The following is a 20,481-nucleotide window of genomic DNA, read 5'->3' as shown; positions in this document are numbered from 1 at the left end:
TGGCTTGGTTATTCAGAGCAATTGGGTTGACCAATTGAACTGGATTGGTCATTTGAGGCAACTGGGTTGACCAATTGAAATGGTTGGTCATTTGAGGCTTTTGGATCATTTCAACTGGTTCGGGCATTTGAGGCAATTGAATCGATGGAACTGGTTTGGTCATACGCAGCAGTTGAGTTATTTGAACCAGTTTGGTCATTTGAGGCAATTGAGTCACTTGAACAGGTTTGGACAATCGAGGCAGTTGGAGAATTTTAACCAGTTTGGTCATTTTAGTAATTTTAGTCAGTCAGCTCATCTTAGCCATTTGGACCATTTGAAGCAGTTTGGTCATTTGAGAGAGTCAGTACCAGTGAACCTCTTTGGTCATTTGAGACATTGTGATTGTTTGAGGCAGTTGAGTAATGATTGTACTGTGTCATCATTTGTAACAGTCCAATTAGTCCATACAATCTATGATTTAAGTTTGGTGAAAATAATCAATAGTCCAGAGCAGTTCAAATTTGACAAGTATTCGAGTATCTTGCCAAAAAACCCACTCAAGAATAAATGCAAAAAGTTGCTCTATCCCGCTAAAGGTCACAACCATCACCGTACAATTGTTTACTAAAGTAAAATTTCATTTGTTTGCTAACTAAATTGCTAAGAATTAAAATGCAAACCATTACTGATTAAAATATATAGGGCCACTCACTTGACCTCTGGGGGTAAGCTAACCTATATACACTTGTATTGAACAGTTTAACTAACAGGAAAAACAATTAATCCAACAATTACAATAGACCCTTGTTACAATGTCTCAAGCAGACACCTGCTGCCACCCACTGGAATAAAAAAAAAAATTCCCAGAATTTTCACTGACCATGTATGTGTAGGAAAAAAACTATATACTTAAAAAGAAAGCATGGTTTCCTCAATTATAGCCAGACAAAAGAGAACGCTAAAGCCAAATGGCAACATCATCAGTTTTCAAAAAATAAGCACATTTGGATACTAAGGTTTGAGACAAAACACAGTCTTGTGTACTGTCTGGTTAAGTAATATTGCTTAACCTCACAAGTCTTTCAGAGCATTTAACACATTTCTGATCACCCTTTGCAAGGCATTACACTGCCCAAAAAATAGAAGTTCAGTTTCAATTGTTCTAATTGCTTTAAATTAGTTTTAAAAGTTCTAATTGCTTTTAATATTCCTACATGTAACTTAAGGTCAAGAGGGACAGCCACAACAATTTTCTCTTTACCATTAGAAGTCCCTAAGTTGTAGCTCAACTCAGCTATACCACATACACTATCAATCCTCATTACTGGAATAAAAGCTGCCATTGACTCAACCTCAAATGATGGCAGGCATGCTTGAATCAGTAAACCAAAGTAAAACTTTGCATGAGGGTGAACTTTGTACCAATGAACACAAGCCAGGGTGTAAAGTAGGTTCACATTTTTGCCAGTTGGGGAACGGATAGTTAAAGAGTGCTTGAAAAAATATTGGACAATCCCTGCAAGAGAAAGAGGAAATAGTAGAGAGGATGAGTGCTACAAACATACATGTAGTAATCTTCATCGTTCAGTGCAAAAGGCTTAAGAATTTAGATTCACTAAGATCTAGTGAATCTTACTTCTTATATACATGTAGAGTATTGCTTTGTAATGCGATAAATAGCAAACTGTTAAGTTGCAAACACTGAAAGTATTTACTATTATTGTCCTCTGCATCTAAATATACCAAGGTAATAACAGCAAAAGGGTATGCTCACTCATTAAGCAGGTGTTTATTGGGTTTGGTTCTCCTCTTGCTTGTTTGTCAATAAAGTATTTACTATACAGATTCAAACACAGAAACCCACAAAAGGGGATAAACAAGTCTACTTTGACTGAAAATCTTATAACACTGAAGAGCCAACTTAATATTTATTGTAGCGACTATAAAAGGGAAGTAAAAAAAAATTGCCACAAGACAGATTCAAGGGGAAAAGGAAAAGTATTCCTCTGCATTATATCACTGTCGCCTCTATTAATAATTCTTTGGAGCGCCAAAATATTTCTGACAAGGACATGTTCATTCTACACTTTTTTTAAGTCCACAGGAATAAATACACTTTATTTTCTCCACTAAAAACCAGCATTTATCTGGAACCTAGCATTTAATTTAGAAAATAGGGTAAAGTATGACCCCTTATCACACCTCACTGTCCTCACAAATCAATTTCAGGGCAAAAATGATTTCAAACTGATTTGATTGTTTTTTCCTACAGGTCTTAAAGTCATGGCAAAAAATCTGGAACAAAAGAATAAACAAATCAAACTAGTTTGAAAAATTTAAAACTAGATTTGAACCACAAAATGTACCAACTCACCTGACCGCAGATCCACTGAAACTGTGTCCAAACCACTTGCACCATACCATCGGGCAAGTATACAGGCTGACTACTCACTTCTTGAATACCAGGAGTCAACTTTCTGGTCAAAAAGTAGCAACTGTAGAAATTGACATGATAATTTGGGAACATAAATGATAGTGTCTTCCTTGTGTAGGAAAGGATAGGAGATAACAGTTGAATGTAGCATTTGTCAACAAATTACAAAAGGAACAGGTCAGTTCCAATGTCAGCTTTGAGTTTCATACTTTCTCTATATTCAGTTGGAGTATTTGGGGCATCAAAGAAGAGCTTTCCTTCTGCACTCTTGAAATTCTTCCAGACTCTTCCATCATTCCATCATAAATGTCTCCAAGGAAGTTAGGATCTTGAGGACGCTTTTTGTATTGCTCATATTTCTCAGAAAATCCAGGAAGCTTTAGGAATTCCTGCAGGGTTTTCTTAACAGAACAGTAGCAAAAGACTCTTGTTGCTTTTAAAATCAGTTCTCTGTGCTTGGAGTGCACAGCTTTGAAAAGTGCTGCTCCACTTGGCCTTCTTTGGCTTCTATGTGGATGATGGGGAAACTCCACAAAGCTGCAACGTTCACCCTTCTTTCATTCATTTGAAAGAGTTTGTACACAGTCCTCAGATTTGTAACATGAAGAGCATTTTGGGCAAACAATGAGTTTCTCAATATCATCTCGATTGATTCCCAAATACTTTCTAATCATATAGAGGGATTGGGGAAGCAGGTTTGATATTTGTTTTAGTGCTTTGCAATGAATCATTCTAGCCATTAGATCCAGTAGTCTCTTCAGAAAACAGAACAGAATATTCACTGCAGCATCTGACAAGTTGTGCATTACTTTCCATGTCATGACAAAAATAATTATAAGACTGATAGATGTGTTGCTCAATACTGATAAATTATTACTCTGCATAGTGTTGCTCTCATCAGTGGTAATATCATCATCCTCAGATGATGACAGTAGGTTTTTAAACTGCAATTCAGCCTCATCATCAGTCTCTCCCTACAAAGAAAAAAGGGTAAATGTGTAACTTTCAACCAATATTAAAAGAAAAAAATACCCACTCAGCAGCATTCTGTTGCTTTTACCATGAAATTACCATGATGCCATTAAATGCCCCTTCAACATAAGAGGAAAAGTTCAAAATACATTCTAGCTATGCTTTAGAGTGGTATACAAGTTACAAGTGGAATATTCCATGGTAATATTACTTCACGAAAGTGTTGCATAACTATTTTATACTATGCCATAGAAAATACATGTACAGTGGCCAACACTAATATATACAGGGCGTGAAATTGGGCCTAATACAGGCGCCAATGCGACTAAATTTTTCACTTTGGTGACCAAATCCTGAAAGTTAGTCACCAAATTGGTAATAACCTTACCAAGAGATATAGTGAATTAAAAAGATTTGCAAAGATAAATCCGTGGCAAACTTCCTCATTAAGTTTGTTTCCAAAACATAGCACATGCATCTCGATTGATACCTAGACGCCATCTTGGATTTAGATGAGCTTTAATGTTGTATATCATCCATCCTAGTGTCCACTTTGTAGCACGTTAAAGATCTTTTCCCTAACTTAATTTTGGAGGGTCTATCTAGAACACTGACAACGTAAAGAAAGATTTTGTTTGTCTTTGAAAATGGCGACCCACTTTTTTTTAATTGGCCACCACTTTGAAGAATTTAGGAGCCAAGTGGCTATCAGAAAAAAAAAATTAATTTCACACCCTGATATAGATTTAGCCAAGCCTAAAAGCAGAGCTTGAATTTTTTTTTTCCCACACATCTCAAGGGCACAACGCCTTGCACCAGCCAGGACTAGAACCCGGGTTGTTCAACTCAGAGCCCAGTGCACTGACCACTGGACTCTGTGTGCCCATAATACAGTTGGCCGCACATGCTAAAAGTAGTGCCTTGTACAGTCGTACGGTTGTACGGTTGTACATCCAAATATTTTTGGCTTGATGGGTTACTACTATTTTGTATAATTATGGGGCTACGCTCTGTGAGCTCCGCTATCAATGTGACCTATGCATAATGGTAAGGTTGAGTATTGCAATGAATTTCAGGTCAAACTGATTTTCACTACATGTAGTATGATTTGCATTTTCCTTCATTTAAGGATTATAGTAATAAACAAGGAATAAGGGAAAATACATACATACATCCATTAGTGACTTTCCCCAAAGGGGCTTTTCAAAGACAATACCTATTTGTTAAAAATATTGTGTTCATGTAGTCAAGTGGAGAAAAAAGAATACAAATAAAATACAAATATTTAATTACAAATACAGTTCAAATTCCTTTCAAATAGAATTGACCTGAAATAAATGTCAGTGCAGCTCTTCATTTTGCACATGCTCAGCACCCACTGAGCAGCAAAGGCTAATGACAGGCTAGATGATATTTACTGATGTATTAGTCAGACAATTAAAACATCTGGCTTACTTGTAAACTGTCAGATGACTCAGCATTTGACAACCCATTACTGCCATCACTTCCAGAAACATGTGTATCTGTTGGTTAAAGAGAAATATAGGTCACTTCAAAAGAGAGTGAGAGCACAGGTTTAGTCACCAGCAAAAACAAAACAAAACAAAAAAACAAGAACTGTGTTTTTTTTAAATGCATTTTTGCTCATAAAAATATATAACTAACTTCTTTCTCACTCAAAAAAGAAGTTGCATGATTCTCTATTGTCAGTGACACTTGCAACACTATATGCATTACAATCCCAACTATTCATATATCTGTTACCTTAAATGTCAATGCTAAAAAGGTAACTCGTGAACACAAAATTATAACAAGTGTAAGGAAAATTTTGTCTTAGAGGAATTACAATGATTTGTAAAACAGTATCTTATATTTCAGCTTAAAAGTGAGGCCTATAGGTCACAAACAATGAATAAACATGCAAATCCAACTGCATTTTTGTGTCCCTCAGGTCTAGCTGCCTAGCTGCCTAGCTGCCTAGCTGCCTAGCTGCCTAGCTGCCTAGCTGCCTAGCTGCCTAGCTGCCTAGCTGCCTAGCTGCCTAGCTGCCTAGCTGCCTAGCTGCCTAGCTGCCTAGCTGCCTAGCTGCCTAGCTGCCTAGCTGCCTAACTGCCTAGCTGAATTTTGATTTATAAAAAAAAGTTGTCTTTTGCCATTAAATTTAGCCCCATCCTAGAGCGGGCTAACATCTGCAATACAAAAATGCACTTTATAAGCCAATAAACTCCAAGCCCCCAAAACTTCAATCTCACCCAAACTTTGCTTTAAAAGAAGGTTTATTCTGAAGGTGAATAACATTAAAGTTTGGTGTAAATAGATATTTGAATATATACCTTGAAGTTCCGGACTTTCGGCGGCAAATTCTGCAACTTCGGGACATTCATCGCTTGATAACACAAAGTCAAGATCCAGGTCGCTTGAATCTGAATTGGAAGATCTTGGCTTGGCAATTCATCTGTGTAATCTACGATCAAAAATAAAATTAGACACAGCTACAGATTAAGATGTTGTTCCTGAATATGAAAGGAATAAAACATCGACAAGCAAAGTTTGAAAAGCCGACCAAACAAAAACAATCAACCATTCAAAGTCACACTTACTCAGTACCAATATTTGCATCATCAACGGTCTTCCTTCACTTGTGAGCATTGAGACCAGACGATCGCAGTGATCACAAAATCTTTTCTTCTTCCTCTTGGAACAATACACAATTTTCTCATTTACAGGTAAAACAGTATCCACTTCCAACGCCAACGTGACTGAAAAACTATGCTAGCTCGTGGAAAAAAGGCTTGGTTACGAAGCTCACGCAGCCGCTTCATGGTTATTTGTTGGTTCTTAGGCGGGAATTTTCAGTTCACGAGGTTCGCTGATTCAGACTGATTCTCTCGACTTATGCAAATTTGTCCGCGGTTCAAATAGTGCTCATTCATCAGATTTCCAAAACATGGATCAGACTTCCAGCGCACAAAGTCGCGGTAGTGCACCAAGCAATTTTTATTCAATGTCAAGGACTCCATCCCCTTATAGCGGTCCGAGTTCGCGAGTAAGTTCAGTTGGTCTGTCGTCATCTTCTGTCCAATCCAGCGGATCCACACCCCTATCCTCACGAGACACAACACAGCAGTTGATCACTGGCCTGGCTGCCTGCCAGAGTTCGATCGAGGAACTGCTTCAGACCGTGCGAAGCTCAAACGAGTGGATTGAAGAACTGACCGAAAAAGTTAAAATCCTAGACGGCAGGGTAGAAAAGCTTTCTTCCCATCCCGTAGATGGAACTGAGAGTGGTTCTGGTGGACGAGGGGAAAAGAGAAAGAGAACAAAATCATCTCTTCTTGTTCAGGTAAGTTTAAAAATTTTGACTGAAAAACCTTGGATTGCTGTTGTTTACCTGATTCCCTCTGCTAAGTTGACGTCATTTTGAAACGATCGAACAACGATGTAAATTTCTCTCATTTAAGACTACACCCTGATGGTAATTTGCTCATTTATATCAATTACGTGATATCGTTCAAAATCTCAGTTAAGCTTAATGAATACATGTCAGTCGCTGGTTAACTTTTTAATTTTAAAAGTTTAAGGGAAGCTGCTTGCTCTGACTTTTCAGTCGTTCTGTTGATCGAGGTGAGAAAAGTTTCATGTAAGCGTGATTAAAGCTTACAAGCTTTTGTCTTGGTACCGCTCAATTTGGGTCACTTAGATTTCATTTAGTTTGTGGAGTTTTCATGAGAGGCTGAACACAACCTGTTTGTGAAGCAAGTTGCTTGCTTTACCGTGAAAATGGAAGTTTATAATGTTGCACTGATTGCGGCAGTATTCAAATTTGTGTTATAGGAGGAGGTTCACAAGCTCCACAATAGCAGAGACCCCGCAAGGCAATACAGAGGAAGGGAATCGTGAGTAAAAATTAAATTATGCACTTGTTTAGAATTTAAATTCTGATAACAACCTAGTGCATGTATATCTATTTCCAAATCGCATGAAATTGTATATGATTCTTGTAATGCCAGCGCGAAGACAAAGCCACACGCGGAACTCTGTGATTTTGTTGGCAACGTTTTGCCGCCATCTTCCATTTGAGGAAGACCTCTGAACTTGCCGCCTAAGTATTTTGTATAAAAATAGGGGCCCGTTTCCGAAAGTTTCAATCAACTTGTGCGCGCGAAAATATTCGAACCCGGTGAGTTCTCGTGCAGGACTTTTTTAGGTCCCGGCAGAAGAATCACTCATGGCAAGCTTTCTTGGGTAAGAATTATTCCCGCTAACTAAACCCTGTATCTGCTGTACCTCTGCACCATTTCCCCGCGTGTTCATAGGAAGGAAGCTGTTGACCAAAGGTCATGTTCACCGCGCTGCCAATTTTGCTGAGACTTGGCGGGGATTTTACAAATTGAACATCAGATTTTGGGGGATTTTGAAAGTATTCTAAGTCGATCGGCAGTGTTCGAAAGAAATTTAAGTGCTAAAAAACCCGAAATAAGAAAAATAAGTTTTTCAACGAGATACAGAAATCTAAATATTTTGTATATTTTCTCCCTGTCAGGGTCACCAGCCCTCAAAAAAAAAGGTAACTAGCTGATTGTTGATGAAGGTAATTTAGTGTTAACAACTGAGTTGAAAACGTAAATTAGCCACCATAAAGCGTAAAAAAGCTGACGTTTCGAGCGTTAGCCCTTCGTTATTGCTCTGACGAAGGGCTAACGCTCGGAACGTCAGCCTTTTTACCCTTTACGGTGGCTAATTTACGTTTCCAACTCAGTTGTTAACACTAAATTACCTGCTATACTCTCTCACCGACGCAGCACCACGGTTTTTTTAGAAACTTACCCCTTTATTGAATGTTGATGAACTTTTCCGCCAAGGCCACCGAGGTGGATTTGGTAAAGCTGCTGTACAACGTAAGTTTACCATATAAGCAATTTAAAACTCGAGGACACCACTGCACCGCCCTCGTCAACTATCACACGATAGAAATCTCGAGTTCATAATCTAATTGTTAGATAGAAACACTCGTAAAAGTTAGGGAGCGCTCGAAAAAGCTGTATAGGAAACACTTGCCTGTTGCCTAATGTTCCCTCGGCATTTCTTGTTCCCCCAATTCTATGACTTGACAGAAACACGGAACATGTTGGCTATTTCTTTATTATTAATGTAAGTTTCCTGCAGTTTGTCTTCTCCAATTGTACCGTGCACGGCAGCGTAAACATTTATTTTAAACAACCAAAACCCTTGATAACTTCGGGTCTTTGACTTTTAAAAAATTTTTTTAGTGTCACTTGAGTTCATTTGGCTTTAATTTTCTCCATTTTCCCCGTAGATTTTGTGCTTTTCATTCACTGTTAACGGTTAACTGGCGTAAATGTCCTCGCTCAAACCAAAGTATAAAATGTGGCGTGTTTATGACCAGCCATTAGGGACGTTTGTTTACTTTTTTTTGTGAGCGTTGTGAGAATTTTGCTCTCTATCGCAATAAAAGGTTTCTTCGCGCAGATCCTTATTGTCGCTCTGTTATAAAAGAATTTGCTCAGGCTTTTAGCTCAAAAAGCTAGAGTTGCTCTCGGCTGCGCCTAGAGCTACTCTTAGGCATTTTTCGTGCTCTCTAAACTTCCCGCGTGCATCCTTAACTCGATATACGCACGCTAAACATGTATTGTTAGGAGTGTAAAACATTTCATATCCCAGTACGTGCAACCAGCCTTTATTAAACCGTCCTTGTAATCAGGCCCCAATCGCGCAATTTTGAAATTAAAGCCTTTTTTTGTTTTGTTCAGGGACTGCAAAAAAGTATCATGAGCACTTACAGAGGACTGCCCTTGGAAAAATAACGGATGAAATAAAATTGAAAAATAAGAAAAATTTACGAAAAGAACGGGCAAGCATACAGTTATTATGCATTAAAATAACTAAAATGACACATCTTGAATGATACAATGAAAGTTAGTTGAAGAGTACTAAAGAGCAAATTTTTCTTTATCTTATAGAAATATGAGAGAAGAAAAGCTCATGTCAAGGATGAGACTGAGTCCCGTGCCTTCGCATAGTTAAGTAAAGAGCACATGTCCAGTGACGATGGTGACACAGATACTGATGAAGGCGAAGGAGGATGGGTGCTTAGGCCCCCAAAATACAGGAGCAAAACTCTTGAAGCTTTGCTAAACAAGTAAGAAGTATACTAAAGGCTTAGTCCTTTACTGATATTCCTTATAGCAAGAAAGATGGAAATGTTTTTATCCTTACAAATTGCCAATATTACTGTCCAGTATTGCCAAACTGTTCCTTGTTATTGGCAATGATGGATTGTAAATGTCAGGAAGGCTTTAAAGTAAGTTTATTTGTTAGTCACCTATTAGTGCTTTTTTGCCCGGTTTTTTACTTCACGGTTTCAATCAAGCCAACGGCATCTTCTAATTATAATACTGTTATTGTCTTAGGCTTGACAAGCGCAGCGAAAAGACAGAAAACGCAACGAACAAAAGGTGGAAACGAACAAAGGCTCGTAAAGGGAAGCAGGCAGAAAAGAACCACCCACAGGTTCTCTTAAATGGGCGCTGTCCGATGAATGGAGGGAAATCATGCAAAGGAGAGAGCAGGAACAAACGGAAATGTGAGAATACTACTAAGCCTTTACACTCCTTATTTTGGATTATACCTCTTCGTGAATTAGATTTTCAGCTTTCATTCTTCGCATTATTATTAACAATACTATTTTTGAGAAACACAAATGTTATATTAAGCTGTTTTTTTTTTTAATGTATATATACTGCGAAAAAAGCAAGAACTTGAGGACGAAGAAACCACTGACGAAACCAGAGCGGAAGAAAGAGAAGGAGAAGAAAGTGATAATGACAGCTCCTCAGGAAGCGATTGTGATTTTGAGAACGAATAGTTTGTTTTTCTGTGTGGGTGTGTGTGTTTAAGGAATAGTGTGGTTGTACATAAATCACAACTTTTAATCATTGGATTATACCTCTTCGTGAATTAGATTTTCAACTTTCATTCTTCGCATTATTATTAACAATACTATTTTTGAGAAACACAAATGTTACATTAAGTTTTTTTTTTAATGTATATGTACTGCGAAAAAAGTAACACGTGACTGAGGAATACAGAGATAAATTAACAGCTATTTGTAATTAAAGCATGAGATTATTCTCGATTTTATGATTCCACCTAGATCACACCTAAGCAATGCCAGAATCTTTGACGCTGAACGTACCCCGTAAGAATACTGGAAATGGTAAATTCTCCTATTAAGATTGCTCAAAAAAGGCTCGTTAAAGCCCTCACAATACGTAAACAACTGTCTTCTTACAGTATTCATGTGTACACTGGTATATGGCCTGAAATCTCGTCATGAATCTAATAAGAATTCGTATACCTACCTTGAAACAACAGTGGTATCTATATCTTATACTTCCTACAGTATACGTGAAGTCTACAGACCTCTGTAATGACATAAAGGTAATCCTTTCACGAGTGAAAGAATCTGTACACGTACTTTCTACGGAACATATCAGTACCCTTCCTGCTTCATGCAGTATACATTATATGTACGGACTTGTGTAATGAGGAATAAGAAATCCTGCAACGACTGTAAGAGTCCCGTATACGTGCCTTCCACACAACATCAGTAGACCTCATAACTCCTTCAGTATACAACATGTATGCTGAAACGAGTACTGGCGTATAAGAAATCCTGCTACAAGTGTATAAGATCCTGCTATTTTCTTGGCGTAGCCTGACGTATACTGATCCTTAAACAGTACCTTAAACATCATGACACCTCCTTATAGATTCCGTACACGTGACTGTATAAGACCTACATACGGGACCGTATTCGGATTATTTCACGCAGTATGGATGATGCAACAGAAACTACGGTGAAAACTTGTTAAACGTGCGTTGTTAACCAGCCTCTTTAGAGCCACTGACCATAAATATGGAATCCGTCGACAGTTGCAAAATTTTGGTATTCATTGTATGTTTTCTTAGAGGACTCTTTTGATGAACCCTTCTCAAAAATTACGTTAAAAATTTCCATCGCGCTTTTTTTCTGAAAAATCGAAAAGTTCAAAGTACACCTGAATGGCCGTTTTCCTTCCACTCCCCTCCGGTAAATCTAAGAAAAATGATGTAACTTTGGCAAATTCGTACGCCACAACACAATGCTTCTATATATAATTAGTAATTACAATATAAATCATATTAAAGCTTTATCTTTGTAGTTTAATTCTTCAAATATTCTTTCTTTGCTCAAGTTCCCAGAAGACAAGGAAGAGTGGTAAAACAGGCTGTTACAATGTATGGCGATCGACATGATTCTTTTTGGCTAATAGATATTTATTTCTACTGAACAGGGTTACAATCCTTGACACAATTATTGATACTTTTCCCCCTCACCCTTCTTAAACGCCTTGTCGATTTTGGTGACGGAAAAAATTAGACCGTCTTACAAAAATACAAAAAAATTATACTCAACATCGAGAGGTGTTGGGGTGTTTTAACAAAGCTTGATAAGGGTTGCAAATGCAAGTTGACCAATAGTTAACGTTCAAGGAACACTGAAGTGAGATCTTTAATCATCGGATTAGACGACTGCACGTGGTATCATGTGCTTGTCTGCTGTTTAAAGTTATATTTATATACGAGGCGTTAAAGAAGTTCGAGCGATACTAAAATTACCTCTTTCATTTCAAGGATAAAATGAAACTTTCTGATGAGCGTTCCCGTGATTGTAACTCTCTCGAAATTGAAATTGAGCGGTTTGTAAATATTAGTCTCGTTCCGTGTAATGAACACAATTAGGTCGTCAATGCGCGTAAAATTCAGTTGCACATCAGCTGGCACTTAGATGAATTTACATTTCATAATACAAATTGATAAACCTTTGGCTGTGACACGTTTCTTTGTTATGGTAGACAGGACCTAAAACTAGCATTCAGAGGGCAGCTGTCGGTGGCATTAGTTTACATTGTTTATTCACTTTCAAAGACTATCTATTCTGAGATCATCCTAATACATGCAAAACTGAATAATATGACACTGCAGCTTCGGGCGCGAAAACAGAAGCACTCATGCAGAAAATAACAAGTACACAACTTTCATTGGGATTTGTGCAACACCCCTCAATAAATAGCTACAGGGAATTTATGCTCATTGCGAGGTTGTTTTTAGAATTATCAATCGTAAACTGTTCGCTCTATCGAGTCTTGTAATATTAAATCAATTTGTGTACACAAAGCCGAAACTGTTTAGATCGTGAGATATTTAAATAAGCTTACTCAAGAAAATTCCCGTTTAAGTAAATTGTCCAGCTTTATGGTTGTATGTTGATGCTTTGTTTCCACAAATGCTTCAAACGTTTGCTTGAAATTAAGAGAAAGACTCACAAGAGGGACCGGTTAGATCTGTATATCGGTATGCTCATCACCCGCTTTTTGTCTATTATCCTTGTGGGTTTTACAGTCCTTGTCTTACCACGCAGTGCTCAAGGTGAGTTTAACCTCTTCCGACTCTTACTTAGTAACACTATCGCTGCTTTTCCCGAGATAAGAACAATTCCCTTTAGTTAAATCACTAACGCCATCGATCGTTCCTGATCTGGTCAAACTAGAATTTGAATTATACAAAGCTTTCATGTGTTCCAATTTAATTGATGTTTTTATTTTCGGCATCCTATAGATTTCTTCGAAATCAAGTGTAAAATTGAATTGTTTTCCACCTAGCCTCTTTCCTAAACCCATCTTCAAATCTTTTGGCTTGACGGGAATGGAAAAGCTAAATAAACTGAGTCAATTCTATACTTAAGCTCATGTGTCCACGCTAATCCAAAAGCACATGCGAACCCCGTTAAATTTATCAATAGCGCGCGTTGTACACAAAAGTAATCTAGATAGTCCTTGTGTATGTTGCAGGCGTAAATCCAAATAATTAATTAATAACTAAAAGAGGAAGCCAAAACATTCCGGGGGAGCGCGAGTAATTTATTGCGATACATTGCAGTCGAATGCTTTTAAGCTTCCCCTTTTTCTATGATCCCTTAAGCTTATTTCTGGACCACACAGAAGAAAGAGGCAGACGCTCGGAAGCAACCTTATTTTTAACTAAATGTAAATGAAGAGATGAATCTTCATATTTTAGATGCTTCCTCTAAACCTCTACTGATTCTTGATGCATGTTATTTTAACAGTATGTCCAAAGAACTGGGTACGTTTTCATAACTCGTGCTACAAGTTCTCTTCCAAGTCAGCCTCCTGGAATGCAGCAAAAGCGTCCTGCGAAGCTCAAGGATCCCATCTCGTTGTGATTAATTCTCGAGCTGAAAATCAAGCGATTGGCACTCGTTCTTCACACACTATGTTTATTGGTTTGTACAGGGATCCTAAAGACCAGTCTCGCTGGCTCTGGGTTGATGGTTCGCGGCCAACCTTTACCAATTGGTATCCTGGAGAACCTAATAATCACGGAGGAGGGGAGGCGTGTGTCGAGTTGTATCCTCAGAAGCACGGATTGAAATGGAATGACTTCCCCTGTAGTGGTCCACGTCGTTACATTTGCGAAACCAGTGGTGAGTCAATCCGATCATGGCCTAAGAACACATTTCGATTAGATGCCTAAAATCTGAAATCCAAATATTCACAGCATACTCAATCGAGAGCCTCAATGTGGTGACGGTTGGCGTTCAAATGACGTTAACTTGACAACTGTTAAAGGGCAATGTTTACCGTAAATCGTCCACAAAAAAAAAAGAGAGCAGCGCGATATTTGCTGTCAAAATATATCACGGTCTTTCAAATCCTTCAATTAAGAGCTGTTTGTCGCGGACAGTTAATATCTCGAAAAAATCTTAAAACCGGTAAATACGTTTCCACGTTTCCAAATCAAAACTAATTTTATGGTCATTTCCACTAATTTTTGAGATTTTTCAATCGCTAAACGGCGTCAAAACGAACATTGCAACTACCTTCTATCCAAATATACTTCTATTAGGTTTAAAAAATTCAAACAGATTCTCCGTGGATAACTTGTTCACGTTGTGACCACGCCAGTATGGTGTACCATACTCCCGCAATCACGAGTTGCAAGTCGAGAGCATGTCCGGAAAGATCTGAATCACACACACTTGTGGTGTAAAGCAGAGTAAGAATCAGTTGAGAGAAAGGAAACCAAAAACATCATCATTGTTCATTTGAGAGAACATGATATTGATTTCTACGACAACTTTTGTTGGAGCTCATTTGAGGTCGAGCTATACACACCAATAAGTATTGTACGGAAAATTAAAAATTCCTATAAAGACACGGACAAAAATTTTGAGGGATTCCCTCTAGCGATATTTTCAAAGTTCGCAATTACTAAACCAGAGAACTCAAATTGGGAAAGGAGTTGATAGCCACTTAAATATTGTTTATGGTTTTGCAGTGCGTTTTAAGTTTTCATTTCATTTCATTGCCATCACTGAAAGACCGAAATCACTTCTGAAAAAGATAATTCGTATCAAAAACTACGAAATCAATATCAAGTAAGTTTCAAATCACAAATTTCTTCCTCACAATTATCAGCCGTCAAAAGCCCTAAATTTCAATCGTCAACCGTCAAAGTTCCTTCCCGATTACATGTGACCGACATTGAGCGTTGAAAAGCGCCAGAGTAAGGTCATCATAACATTTTTTCCTTGTCACTACAACTGTTTGCGTGGTGGTACGAGTTTTGTAAACCGACCGCAGAGTAAAATGCATCAAAGCCAAATTAAAGCATTCCCGGATTACTTTCGGAACGGAATTTAACATTGCTTCACTGAAACTTTTTTGACCCCTTTCCAAGCACTTATGCCCATGTTAACAGAATTTTTCAGCTCCCCTATCACCTCACGCGTGTTATATCCATGGCTTGCACAATTGCCGTAACGGACGTCTGCCAATTTTTATACATGTTAAATCACAACTTTGGATCAACTTGTTTTACTCGCACCAGCGGACACCAGCTTGTTGGCTTTTTTCATCTCAGTACAGACCAAAAATAAGCCTTCGTCTGAGTACTATGATAAATTTGTATTTATTCTTAACTCTCTCGTTTAGCTTACGTTTTTAGTATTTGTACATGAAATACGGAATCTAATCGACAAAAATGGTATTTTTTTCCAAAGTTTTACCTTACCATTGAGTGAAATAAATTTCGTTAAAAATTCAGCCTTTAGGAGCTTGTACAATCATGTGGATTTGATTCCCTCCTTTTTTCAGTTAAATGTCCAGTCCTAACAGTTGGTCGTCTCGTCAAAACCTCACCAAACAATTGTGTGACATCACCGGCTAAACACAATACCAAATGCTCGTTCTCATGTCCACAGGGATACTATTTACAAGGTCCTTCTAAGAAACAGTGTGGGCCTAATGGTCAATGGACGGATAGTGCCAAACCTGTGACGTGCAAGGGTAAGTTTTCTTTATTCTGTCAGTTTTTTAACTAAAATAAACTTCATTTGCAACACTCAGATTGTAACTCTTATTTCAGACACCGACGAGTGTGCTGTGTCAAATGGTGGCTGCAGTCACGAGTGCGTCAATATTGCCGGGGGCTACAAATGTGAATGTCCAGACCTAGAGCTAAGCTTATCATCAGATAACAAAACATGTCATGGTTAGTATAAACTGGTAGAAATAATATAATTTCATTCGTTTGCTTAAGTAATCATTTTCTCCATCCCACTTTTTTCCGACAAAGTAAGATTCTCTTTCTACAACATTCCACTTTCCTTCCTTCTAAGAGATAAAGAAACTTTTATTTTTTCCTGAAGCTCCAGGGGTCAATGTCCAGTGCAACAGCAACAATATGACAATTATCATTCCTAAGTCCCTCTTCCGTGGTCGCGACCGTGGGCGTCTTCGGCTCTTAGACTCAAGATGCAAGGCTGAGGAAACTAACGCCTCCTTCTCTCTGACAACTCCGCTGACTGGCTGTGACACAAAACGCAGGCTTACACCGACAGCTATCGTCTACTCCAACACAGTCTTTGAAATCCCTGTGGCCGCTAAGGACGTCGCAACACGCGTGCGGGAAATAGAAATACCATTCAGCTGCTACTTATCCAAGTTTGGCGTGGTATCATCAGTTGGTTGGAGGCCGAGCAATACAAAACTTAGGTTCAGTGATGAAGGCAAAGGAAACTTCACACTTTCTCTGAATATGTTCCGTGACAAAAGATTCGTGAGTCCTTACATGAAGGATGACTTCCCTGTTGATGTGCTGCTTCGTAAACCTCTCTTCTTTGAAGTGTCAGTGACATCGACTGACAAGAAGTTGTCAATCATGGCTGATCGATGCTATGCCACGCCCACTCAGGATGAGAAAAGTTCTGTAAATTACGAATTTATAAAGAAAGGGTATGTGAAAGATAATTATAGGTAATATTTTATTTGTTTTTGATCTTTTTTTAATCGGTGCGCAGGTTCCATTTAATCTTTAATAAACTTGATCTCCACCTCTTGCACATTAGGAAAAATAAATGTAGGTAACAGGCACTTCGTGAAATAGGGATTGAAATCCAATCAGTGCATAACGTTTTTTCTTAGATGTCAGAATGACGTTACCGTGAAGTATTACTCTGGGCCTTCATCGAGTGCTCAGCGGTTTAGCTTGGAGGCTTTCAAGTTCATTGCAGATCATCCATTCATATTCGTGCACTGCCACGTAATTGTATGCAACGCAACGAACCCTGCTTCACAGTGTGCAAAAAAGTGTCCATCAAGTGGCCGAGGTAGACGTGCAGTAAGCGATCACGTGACTGATGACGTGTATTCTTTGGCCCAGGGCCCGATCCGCCTCGCACGAGGCAAGCGAGAGAGAAAGAAGGAGAATGCCTTTACTGAAAATGGTAAATAACTTGAAATAAAAGTGTTATTATGGTGTTGTGGTTTCTTTGACATGCAAGTGGTGGAACCAATGTTGATATTTGTAGTTCTTTGGATTTCTAAACGAAAGGCCCTTTCAGAAGGTTTGCTATTATTTTCCACCAGTTCGTAATTTTATTCATCATTTTCTCTTTTCTATTTCCTTAGGATCCAGTCCTTTCTTCATGATGTCTGTGTTTGTGATGTGCGCTGCTTGCTTGGTAGGAACTGCGCTAATGATCGTTAAGAAGTCACGTGACAAGCCCATTGGCTATACTCTGCTTGCTAGCGGAGGTCAGAAGTAAACACATGCTCTATGACAACGAACGGACTTGACAAATCTTGTGAAAACTTGAGTAGGAGATACCAAAAAAAAATGCATGGAAGTCCTTTCCTTTCATCCTTTCCCTTTACCAAACAAAGCAATGCACATTTCGATGGAATCTTTAAATATCATAACTCCTGAATGATGAAAGTTGAAATAACCAGACTACCTTTCGGGAACACGAAAAGGAGTCATAACACCAAACTCGACTAGGCTTCTTCATTGCGGACTTGATAGTGCAAGAAGATTTCAAAAATTATCATGCCAGCCTAACGATGTTGTTGTTTTCCGGCTTTTGCCTTTAAAACTGAATTAAATCCGACCTGCTCCAGGTTATCTTCACTATTAAAAAAATTTAAGTTCTTTAGCCCCTTAGTTATGATGCATTGGTAAAGGAAACATCCTTACTTTGATATCTGCAACTCAAGTTTGACTCAATACGAAGAGATTGGCTGGTCTCGAAACTTTGTTAACTCTGCTTGTTTAATGAAGCATGGTTTATAGGACTTTTCAATGATCTACTCATTACCGGAAATGTCGAAAAGTATGATTTAATAAGGGTGTTTGCTGAGTAGAAAGAAGTATTTGCTTTTTTTCGTTGAAGTATTCTGAGTAAGTTTAGAAATCTGCATTAAGCGCGGAAGTACGTTAGCAGTTGTTCAGTTTTTTTACCAACGCTGAGGAGAGATACTTAGAGAGAAGCGAAAAGAATACAAGGAGGAACTGAACTAAGACAACACTGATTGCTTGTCAGTGCGCTGAATTAACTACTTCATCAAATTGGTAATTTGATAAACATTTTATCATGTAGAAGTGTGAGAAAATTTTAAACTTCCGAAAGTGATAACGACAAAAAACATACCTTCTGTAACTGAGTTTACAATTTGGGATGATGCTGGATAAAGGAAAATAATACTTTAATCAAGATTAAGGACGTTACTTTTACCTGATCATTATACTAGCAAAGGAAGCAGGTATCGGAGGAAAGCCTCATACTCACAATTAACAACATGAGCTAACGACTATATTTTACTAGCAATTTCATACTCAGATAAGGTGTTGGGATTTTGCTACTGTTTTGTCAACTAGCGGTTCTAAGGAAATAAAATCTTAAACTGATTTTTTTGCGGTAGTTAATCATGATTTATACCTAAGGACTAAACACACGTGTGTTTTTAATTTTCTAGTGCGTATTGCAAGCCTGTTCAAAAGTTGTTAGGACTCTTTCATTTATCTGACTTCTTAGCTAAGATTATTGTCACGAGTAACCCCTCTCCTCTCCCCTTGCAATGTTGAAAGTAATGTAGCGTTCCTGAATGTTTCCAGCATTTTTATGAATATAACCAAAAGCATTTAGTGTCCAAAAAAGGTGTAGAAGGCTTAACATCTCTTTGCTACTCTGATCAATCAAATCAAGTAGAGGACAAGTACCCTAAAAATAGAGAGGGAATCAAATCAATGTTTGCATGCGGACTCACGCCTTCGTGCGGTGAAATCAAAGCTGCGATTGGTTAGTTCGCTGCCACAGTTTTCAACAAAGTTAGTTTGGCCGGCGCAGAAATGGAGTGATCCACCATATCTTTGAGCGTAAGGAAGGGGGGGGGGGTACTAATGTACGCCTTTTTTCAGCGAAAGTGTGACCCTTGAATCAGCTGACTGTTAAATGTTTCATTTAGAAAAAAATAGGAAGAAAAACAAAAACTACAATTACCTAAATCGTTATGAAACGACTTTAAAGCCATAATGGTACACGAGTGAGGAAATGTAAAGAAGCGGACATCTTTTTTCCCAAATGCAACTATTTTCCTCATTTAGCTACTTCTACTTCAACTGTTATGGAGAAATTCAAATTATACCAACCGGCCTCAGTCAATGCAATGCGCTGAGCGCGCGCAACATGCCTTCGAAGCAATTATTTTCATGGCAACATGACATCACAATGAACGAAACAGAAATCCTTGGAGTTCGTCTGAGAGATTTTGTGAAAAAACAACAATGGCTTGTGTTATCATACCGTTCCGTCGGGATAAAGCAAGAGCTGATAATTTTTTGATCACAGCATCTGTTTCACTATTGAATGTTGAATTACGCAAGAAAAGGTGGTAAGAGACACGATAAAGTATTTTCTTTCTCTCTTTTCTCTTAAGAGTTTAGTCTTCGAAGCTGCTTGTCTCACAGAGTCAAATTCTTTTTTACTTTTCTGATTAGAAAGTGATCAAAAGTTTAACTCTGACGAAGCATAAAATTTCGGAAACAATATAAATTTCATTATGATTAATTGAATTGAGGAAAAAAAGTTTGCGTTTTAGAATTTGGTTGAATCCGATTTCACTGCTGAATACCGCGTGAGACTTAAGCAACAGAAAGAAAGGGTCATTCCCCAAACTGAATATTGTTTGCCCTTTGAAGTTGCAAGACTCGGTGAAAAACAAATACTAAGCTAATTGGTATTTTTCACGGCGGTGCTGCGAGAGAAAGTTTTTGATAACGGTCAATCATTGACAGCGAGGGTGAGGGAGGGGTAAGTTTTACTAGTTACCAGTCTTGGCATAAAGACATCATGGCGGCCGCCTTGAAGATACGATGTACTTCTTTGCCTTTTGTCGTATTCCAAAATAACAAAAGATGTAAGCGCATCTCAGCCCTTGAATCGTAAAACGCCAATCGCTTATACAAGGATAGAATCCGCACTGAACAGAAATATGGTTAACTATGGCAACTTTTTCACATTATGCTGACATTCGTGTTTTCTTCCTCAATTAGGTTTCCTCATAAGCTTGCAGTTTTTTGGAAAAAAAGGAAAGCGAAATACAGTACAAAGGTAGTCAACTTAGACTTTGGATCTCTTATCTTTCTCTCTTAGCTCATTAAACGTTATTGAT

At 38.2% G+C, this 20,481-nt stretch overlaps 1 protein-coding gene and 1 pseudogene across 1 annotated transcript; one reads left to right on the top strand and one right to left on the bottom strand.

Moving 5' to 3' along the window:
- Positions 1–643: 643 nt before the first annotated feature.
- Positions 644–4,032, bottom strand: LOC131769301 (uncharacterized; annotated as a pseudogene).
- An 8,718-nt stretch (positions 4,033–12,750) lies between these two features.
- Positions 12,751–18,692, top strand: LOC131769300 (oncoprotein-induced transcript 3 protein-like). Its single transcript, XM_066173403.1, has 7 exons — positions 12,751–12,880; positions 13,578–13,955; positions 15,628–15,819; positions 15,899–16,024; positions 16,182–16,767; positions 16,957–17,258; positions 17,443–18,692. The coding sequence occupies exons 1-7, from the start codon at positions 12,808–12,810 to the stop codon at positions 17,577–17,579; spliced, it is 1,794 nt and encodes a 597-aa protein (XP_066029500.1). The 5' UTR covers positions 12,751–12,807; the 3' UTR covers positions 17,580–18,692.
- Positions 18,693–20,481: the final 1,789 nt, after the last annotated feature.

Source organism: Pocillopora verrucosa, chromosome 10, assembly GCF_036669915.1.
Source record: "Pocillopora verrucosa isolate sample1 chromosome 10, ASM3666991v2, whole genome shotgun sequence".
NCBI lineage: Eukaryota > Metazoa > Cnidaria > Anthozoa > Scleractinia > Pocilloporidae > Pocillopora > Pocillopora verrucosa.
This window is presented reverse-complemented; position numbering and strand designations above follow the sequence as displayed.